We start from the raw sequence: 9,446 nt of genomic DNA, 5'->3' as shown, positions 1-9,446 counted from the left end.
GACATGTGACCTTCATCACATAACAACAGAAAGTTTCCTTGAGCTAATAAGCAATATTCCCTCTTCCACTTTTTGCAGCTAGTGCATCATCATCATCATTTAACATCCATTTCCCATGCTGGCATGGGTTAGGCAGTTAGACAGGAGTTGATAAGCCAGAGAGCCTGTACCAGGCTCCAGTTGTCTTGTTTTGGCTTAATTTCTACAGCTGGATGCCCTTCCTAACACCGATCACTTTACAGAGTGAAGTGGGTGTCTCCAGCACTGGCCATGACTAGCATTCCACTTAGTTTGTCGTGTCTTCTCAAGCACAGCAAATTACCAGAAATCTCAGCCACTTGTATTTACTTCTGTGAGACTCAACGACCAAAGATCATATTTCACAATCTTGTCCCACATCTTCCTGGGTCTACGTCTTCCACTGGTTCCCTCCACAATTAGAGATCAGCACTTCTTTATGCAGCTGTCCTCATCCATATGCATCACATGACCATACCAGCACAGTCTTCTTTCTTGCCTCTTATACCCAATTTTTCTCTTATGACAAAATGTGCACAGGTAAGGTTTTCAATTAAAGCAATTTGATTTCATATTGAAGTGCAGGTGTGTGACAAGAAGCTTGTTTCCCAACCACACAGTTTCAGGCGTGACCTGACTTTTCATCCAATGTCACTTTGTCCAACATCACTTCATCTCCATCTTTTTGTTAAATTTTTTTGGTCTGATTTTTTGTCCAATTTTAAATAAACTCTTTAGAAAACAAGGTGAACATCAAAATCAAATAATCATCGAGAATTTCATTGATAGGATTCAAGTAAAATACTATGGGAAAATGTATTTTAAAAAGTAATAAGATATAATTAATGATTTATTATGATCACTTACAATTGATGCAAATTATATGCCACACTCTTCAAAAAAATCAATTTTTCTTGTTGACCCATATTCAGTGACCAATCTTTTGAGGTGTTGAGTTATTCTTCGATATAGTGTGCATGAATTTGATGGATCCCCTTGAATTTGAGTCATTTTACCTTGAATGAACCCTTCCTCTTCTGTCAGAACTTTCCTAGCATTTAACGAATCTAAATGAGTTGGATGAAGGTGCTCACTAAATAAATTTCAGCTCCTTGATTTCCGTTACCATGTGGATTCCGCAGTGAACACACAGCCTTCCTTTCTCACATCTCCAGTATTCTTTTCCTAGTTTTGTTTTGCTTGAATGAAAGTCGTAGACGTAATAACTTTCATCAACTTTTCTTTTGGTTTGGTCAATACTATGAACTTTGTCATTTCGGGGATGGGTAAATTAAAAATGTGTACACTAAATTTTCAGCACTCTCTGTACACAGTACCATACTTAAGAGAGAGAAGGAAAATGAACGATAATAACATTCCTATAATGAGGATCGTTATAGTTCTGTGAATATATCATTAAAGATATTTCACCTTATTTTCTAAAGAGTTTATTTAAACTTGGCCAAAGAAAATCCACTGCAACAAACTCTGTCCAACCCATGCAAAAGTGGACACTGAAGATGGTGGTTGCTCATGGATGCACACAGCTACAGCAATAGGTTGCTGATAGGTTGCTGATAGGTTCAGGCATGGCTGTGTGGTATGAAGCTTACTTCCCAACCATGTAGTTCCAGGTTCAATCCCATAATGTGTCACTGGCTAAGTGTCCTCTACTATAGCCTTTGGGCTTGTGAGTAGATTTGGTAGATGGAAACTGAAAGCCCAACGTTTATACTAGGGGATGCTGAAAATTTCCTGGCTTCAAGGGTATTGCGAAAGGCTAAGTTGGAGGCCCAACCTTCAAAAACTGAAGGACCGCTGCAATAAGTGTATGAATCTGAGAGGGGAATATGTTGAATAAAATCATTATTAACTGATCCTCCTGTATTTTCTTTTACCCAAAGACAGGAACCTTTCAACACCCCCTCGTGTGTATGTGGTAGGAAGTTTGCTTCCCAACCACATGGTTCCAAGTTCAGTCCCACTTCATGGCACCTTGGGCAAGTGTCTTCTACTATAGCCTTGGGCTGACCAAAGCTTCATGAGTGGATTGGGTATACAAAACCGGGAAGACCACTGTGTGTGTGTGTCTGTCCTTCCCCACCATTGCTTGACAACTGATGCTGGTGTGTTTATGTCCCCATAACTTAGCGGTTCAGCAAAAGAGACCGATAGAATAGGTACTAAGCTTACAACGAATAAGTCCTGGGGGTCGATTTCTTCGACTAAAACCCTTTCAGGCAGTGCTCCAGCATGGCTGCAGTCAAATGACTGAAACAAGTAATGTGTTACATGTGTGTCTATTTGTCCCCCACCAGTGTTGGTATGTTTACATCCCTTTAACATTAGCAGCTCAACAAAAAAGACTGACAGAAAAAGGACCAGGCTTATCAATTTACAAGTACTGCGGTCATTTCATTCAAGTAAACATTCTTGAAGGCGATGCCCCAGCTTGACCATGGTCAGTGACTGAAACAAGTAAAAGGGTAAGGAAGGCTCTATTTGATGGCCATATTTAGCAACTTGGACAGCCAAGATGTAGATGCTTGATTCACTGGTTCGTTTATACTCTTTTTACTTGTTTCAGTCATTTGACTGCGGCCATGCTGGAGCACCGCCTTTAGTCGAGCAAATCGACCCCAGGACTTATTCTTTGGAAGCCTGGTACTTATTCTATCGGTCTCTTTTGCTGAACCGCTAAGTTATGGGGACCTAAACACACCAGCATCGGTTGTCAAGCGATGTTGTGGGGACAAACACTGACACACAAACACACATACATACATATATATATATATATACATATATATGACAAGCTTCTTTCAGTTTCTGTCTACCAAATCCACTCACAAGGCTTTGGCTATAGTAGAAGACACTTGCCCAAGGTGCCACACAGTGGGACTGAACCCTGAACCATGTGGGTGGTAAACAAGCTACTTACCACACAGCCACTCCTGCGCTTAGAATATAAATCTGAAAACAACAAAAAGTGCCCCAGCATGGCCAAGGCCCAATGACTGAAAGGAGTAGAATAAATTAAAAAAATTAACAATGCATTTTATATATTTTAATTGCTGATCTTTATACAGAAAACTTTTACAACTGAACAGATATACCAATAATTTGCTGTTATAGTTCATCTGTAGTTCACTTAACAGACATACCAATAAACAGTTCCTGATTTACAATGAAAGTTCGTTTCCCCACCCCCTTGAAATCTTCCTAGAATTCTTTTCCCCCATCCCACACCAAAGAGGTTAAATTGGAAATGACCAACAAATTCTTTGTTAAATGTTTTTTTTTCTTCTGGTGAATTTTGTAGAGATATTTCCTGTTTAAGTTGGTTACAAATAACTTTAAGGATTGTTGAGGCAGATGAAAATACTACCAAAACAGTTTCACAGAATGTTTTAAAATATTTTGTAAAAAAAAAAAAAAATTATCAAAAATGTCAAAATAATTATGAAAACAATCTTAAGTTTTCACATTAGTTTAAAAAAAAAAATGCTTGCGTCTCCCTTTTTCTATGTGAACATGAGTTGGACGGAACTTTAAAACAAAAGATCGACCTCATTTTTGACATGGAATGGAGAACACCGTTGTAAAAACTGGTATGAAGAAACACTAACTGCTGAGAGTGACAGACTAACATCTTTGTATTTCACTGTTCCATCTTGGTCATCTGCAGGCACTAGTAAACTAAATTTGATGACCTTTAAGGTTTGGACATGTTTCAAAGGTCATTAGAAAGAGAGAGTTGGCCAAACTACTGGAGATGGTCAGTGAAAGGAAAAAATCTGGTTCCAGAATGAGAATTCGGATTCTAGTATTGTTAGTGGTTAGGTTAAAGAATAAATACAGTTGTAGTGGACACGGGTCAGAATGGACATGGACTGTTAAGAGTGGACATTTAGAAAAGATTATTTATGGATAAGAGAAAAGAAAATTTAGAAAATTTTTTGAAATATTTAATGATATTGAAATATTTAATAAAATGATATTTAGGGAGACAAATATTTTTGCTATTAATGGAGTTGATCTTTTAGTTAGAAATATCGGTAGAGTTAGCAGATTCTGTCTTTTTGAAATGCAGATAACCTGTGAATCACAATTTAAAACTTTCTTTTTCTGCAGTATCAAAAGGAAAAATAATAATAATAATAATAATAAAAAAAATGAATGAATTAAATTTGGCCAGGGAAAATATCACACGTTTTTACTCATGTAAAAGTATTTTAAAAGATTATTTCTTGGAATATAACTTATTGTGTTGATATTTATTGAAGGTAACTAAAGATTGGTCCAAATTATCACAAGAATTGGCGCCGTTTTGCGAAACAATTGAAACTCATTGAATTTTGTTTGTTTTGACAGGAATCTAGTAATACTGAAGGTAGGCTCAATGTATTCCTCAGAAATCCCTTCCTGCTAGTCTTGGCATGGTCTGGAGTTGAGCATGGAAATTCAAATCAATTTCTGTGTAAGCCGAAAGTTAATTGACAGTTTCTTAATACCGATTTTGTTTTTTGTCTTTTTTTTTTACATAGCAAAGCATAACATTGGCTTAGAACCAATAACACAAGAAGGTAACTAAATTCCCAGCAACTTATCGAAAACAAGTTCTCGCTTTTACAATTTAAATAATTTTGAGTATTCAAAAGGCTTCTTTAAAACAGTTATATCAAAGCTGCTCAAATGTTTTAAAACCTCATTACTGTTAGATATATCTAACACACATATCTAACAAGGTTCATTTTTTTTTTTCAAATAAAAATGTTAAAACTTGAGCAAATTAAAATTATTTGGATTAATTACTGTACTTGTAATGAAGATAAAGATTTGTTAAAATTGAAGAACGAAACCTGAAGCTTAATATACATTAAAAATGGAATGTTTCTGTTTTTTAGAGCCCCCTCCCATCAATTGTTCCTCTGGATATAAAATTGTTTCCCAGAGCGCATAACCCATCATCTCAGCTGATCTAATATTTAGAATACAAGAAATAAATTACAAAAATATATAAATTAAAAAAAAAAAAAACCCACTTTTTTTGTTTTGTTTCATTTTTGTAATTCAGCCCCCAACTCAATTAAAAAATAGATTTGAAATTGAATTGTGTGATAACAAAATAATTTACAAGATTCAGTGTGTTATTATAGATAAACAGAAGAAAACTCATGTAAACATTTATGGTGGTATAAGGCTGAAGAAGTTGATAAATTAATAAAAAGGTAAAAAAGACCAAAAGGAGAACGGGTGTGTGGATATATAAATTAGTGGAGAGTTATGGATGTTTTTTGCACCATTTTCGAAGTTGGTTCATTCATTCTGATTCACTGATATTATAAAAGAGATTTGGAAGAAAATATCACATATGTACAACATGAAAAAAAAGTTTTTTCATGTGTGTGTGGTATGTTTATATATGTTTATACATATATAATGTTAATTCTATTAGAGAAAATATAAATAGTTGGAGATAAAAATTAAAAAAAAACAAATATCTGTGGTGGTTGTATCATAAAGTAGTTTCTTAAATATTTCTTCTCCTAAGTAATTTCTTTACTATTTCTAAACACTTTACAGATTTCTGCAAATAGATATCAATATTTTGGATTCTGATAAAATTTTTTGTAAAAGATGAAATGTGGAATCTTTAATTCTACACTGCCATAAATCTACCAAAATACAAGATGAATAATAATTACTATTATTGCTATTTCTCACAGTGGCACTAAGCTTAAAATTGTAAAGTAAGGGTCACAATTGATTGGATCAACTCCAACATTTCACAGGTATTTATCCTTGGAAGGATGAAAGGCAGAGTCGACCCTGGTGTGATTTGAACTAAAAATCTTCAAAGTAAAAAGTAATCACGGTAAGACCATTTATATTTTACTTCTTAAAACTACAGTGCCTTAATACTTAATTCCATCACCTCAGTATATGACTGGTATAGCCCAATATGCAGCATTTTGCTCATAGCTCTAAATATTCTTCTAACCCACCACCCTAAGGAATAATATTTCATGTGATTATCATTTTTTAAAATCTATGTCATTGTACTAATTATTGTATTGATTAATTAGTTGAATTAAATTGTTGCACTAACCACAACTAATGTTCTGAATTGGATAAATTTAATTGGTTAAAACATTGAAAATATGGAAATTGAGAGAGAATGTCTGTGAGAAATATCTGGAGTGTGAATTGCAGAAGTTCTGCTAAATTGGCACAGCACTGAATGACCTTAGGATCAAACAACTTTGTATGTATGTATGTGTGTGTGTGTGTGTATATATATACATATATGTGATAGAATGTGTGTAATATTTCATTGATACAAGACATCTCTCTAGTACATCCTATTTCATATATATACATATATACCTGTGTATATATAAAACAGTATTTACAGCAACCATTTCAGATATGAGCTGGGTGTATAAAATATCTTTACTAATTACATCTTCATGTCCAAATGAGTTGGTAAAACAAAAAAACCTTTCACATGTTACAGATTTTTTAGATGTTATCTGTGTGCCGTTGGGGTTCTGGGACGAAGGGGGGTCTTTGGGGTTGAAGACTTTGGTGTGGTTGGCAGGCGCCGTTGTGCACCCATCCTCTGTGCAACTGGTGTTGTACTTCGAGATGTGTTTGGTGTCGTACTGTTGGGTCTGGCTGGTGTTGTACTGTTGGGTCGGACCAGTGTAGTTCCTGGCGTCGACAGTTTCGAGCTACTGCTATTCATCGTTGGAGTCTTTGGCCGAGAATTTCCTGTTTGTAATCCAGGAGACTTTGGCGTCCGGGAAGACTTTGTGGTGGACAGATTATGGGACGAGATACTCAGCCGTTTGCTGCGACTCAGATTTCCATTGGAACCTGGGGATTATTTGATAGAAATCGAAGGGTGAGATTTAAAAAAAATACCAAATCAAGGATTGAACATTTGTTTTCTGTTTTTGATTCGTTAAATTAGATTAAAAACTTAATGATGGACATTTCTAGAAATTTATGAAGCAGTTACAAGCAAGAGTAATTATTTTACTTTAAAAATAGTGGGATTACATTAGCTAATTATAATTAGAGAAATTAAAATGACACTTTAACTGTTAAGCGTTTAAGAACAAATTATCTGCAAAGTAAGTCTTTCCTCATGAAATGCTTGAGTTATATCAATGTGTACCGGTGCCACGAGGGCATCCAGCCATGGAAACCACAACCAATGGTAAAACATTGGTGCATGACAGATTATGTCAACCCATTCCAACATGATGGCCAGATGTGGGATGAGGATGAGGATTGAAAAGGTAGAAGAAAAAGTGATATTTAGTTTCAATTTTAAAAGCATTTAAACAAATTTAATTAGCAAAGTATTTTAATATAATCTAGGCTTTTGTGAACACCTCAGTCATAACATCTGGAAATATTCCAAATATAAGACTTGAGCAAGATTTCTCATGATACGAGAGAGGAGGGGAAATGAGATTGTGTGATGTTAATGCCTTTCTTAACATCATCAAAGTAAAATATAACTCCAAAGTGAGACATGGGCACTGTCCAATGGAAGTTAACTGCTAGCGTACTTGTTGACCTTTTTAATACACTTTAATGTATGCCAAAGTGGTAGTTTAATGCATTGTAATTTCAGGAAAATTAACTAAAATTTGGCAGACAAAATAAGTAAAAAGTAAAGTTTTATATCTTAGAAATAAATATTTAATAAGAAGTGAAAATGAAAATATAAGAAAATCAAAAATAACATTTTTGGAAATAATTAAAAATGTTAAGAACAACAGAAACAAAATTTGAAAATATATAAAAATACAACAATCGTGCAGAAAGACAGACAGGAGAAAGTGAAACGAAAGGCAAGCAGCAAGACGGCAATGACGATGGGGGGGAGAATAATGAAAATGCAGAGGGAGGTGACAAGGCAAAAAACATGCTACCTACCAATATCAGAATGGTCATAAGGAGAGTTGTTACCAGCAGCTGACAGATTAATCATAGACGAACCCACTTTAGAACGTCTTAACGATGGAGAACCATAACTGCCGGCTAGAAAATGTTAGGAGTCTAGCATGTTAGTAGAGAGTTGAGTGTGGAGAACATTGAAGAATAATAACAGAACATTCAACAAATAAATGGTCATAACAGAATTCTAAGAATTCAAGAATAATGGAACATTCAGGAAGGTTTGAATAGTAGAATAATAGTCATTCAAGAATAATGGAATTCATTGAAAATAGAATTGATGAATAAAAGAAACAAAGAAGAATAAAGTTCTAGAATAATAGAATTCAGTATTAATCAAGTTGAAGAATAACTGAATTCTAGAATAATAGAATTCAAGAACAATGGTATTAGAGTAAGATTGCATGGAGGAGACAGAAAACCCAACAGAATGGAACTGTGTATGTATATAGACAGAGAATGGTGAGGAATTATCAGAGAGATTAAGATGAAATTGTTTGTATTATAATAGGGATACTGCAATAAAAGAAAAATGGTCAAATTGATTCCTGATAGTCATATATGGAATTCATTATTATTTTATTAAAGACAGCAAGCGGGCAGAATAATTAGAACAGTAAACAAAATGCCTAGTGTTATTTCTTCTGAATCATTGTGTTCTAAGTTCAAATTCTAACAGTGCCAACTTTGTCTTTGACCCTTCTGGAGTCAGTGATATAAACTAACCCCCCACCCCCAAAAAAATTTACTGGCCTTCTGCCAAAATTGGAAACAATTCATTCTTTCATTATTATAAAATATATTTCTAGCCTTGTTCAAAAGAAAAATTGAGATTAACAACCTTCTTCCCTGAAAGAAGAACATAATCGTAGATATAACGTTCATAAATATATAGGCGTAGGAGTGGTTGTGTGGTAAGTAGCTTGCTTACGAACCACATGGTTTTGGGTTCAGTTCCACTGCGTGGCACCTTGGGCAAGTGTCTTCTACTATAGCCTTGGGCCGACCAAAGCCTTGTGAGTGAATTTAGTAGACGGAAACTGAAAGAAGCCCATCGTATATATATATATATATATATATATATATGTGTGTGTGTGTGTCTGTATGTTTATGTGTTTGTCCCCCCAACATCGCTTGACAACCGATGGTGGTGTGTTTACATCCCCGTAACTTAGCGGTTCAGCAAGAGACTGATAGAATAAGTACTAGACTTTAAAAAAAAAGCCCTGGGGGAGATTTCCTTGACTATAGGAGGTGGTCCCAAATGGCCACGGTCAAATGACTGAAACAAGTAAAAGAGTAAAATACAGTAAATGAAATTTAATTCATATGCTTTGTAGCATGTTGAGTAATTCTTCTCATATACTTAATGTCTAATGTTTATATTACCAGATAGTATACTCCATATATATATATATACATATATATACATACATATATATACATACATA

The 9,446-nt window shown here is 34.7% G+C and overlaps 1 protein-coding gene across 1 annotated transcript in view; it reads right to left on the bottom strand.

Moving 5' to 3' along the window:
* Positions 1-3,070: 3,070 nt before the first annotated feature.
* The window catches only part of LOC106873493 (microtubule-actin cross-linking factor 1, isoforms 6/7), a 102,508-nt gene continuing 96,132 nt past the window's right edge, over positions 3,071-9,446 (bottom strand). Inside the window, exons 32-33 of the mRNA XM_052975688.1 lie at positions 7,975-8,079; positions 3,071-6,900 (exon numbers count right to left, since the gene is read on the bottom strand). Of these exons, the coding sequence (XP_052831648.1) occupies positions 6,551-6,900; positions 7,975-8,079 (455 nt within the window). The 3' untranslated portion in view covers positions 3,071-6,550. The remainder of the gene's footprint in view (positions 6,901-7,974; positions 8,080-9,446) is intronic.

The sequence above is a fragment of the Octopus bimaculoides genome, chromosome 22 (genome assembly GCF_001194135.2).
Source record: "Octopus bimaculoides isolate UCB-OBI-ISO-001 chromosome 22, ASM119413v2, whole genome shotgun sequence".
In the NCBI taxonomy this organism is placed as follows: domain Eukaryota; kingdom Metazoa; phylum Mollusca; class Cephalopoda; order Octopoda; family Octopodidae; genus Octopus; species Octopus bimaculoides.
This window is presented reverse-complemented; position numbering and strand designations above follow the sequence as displayed.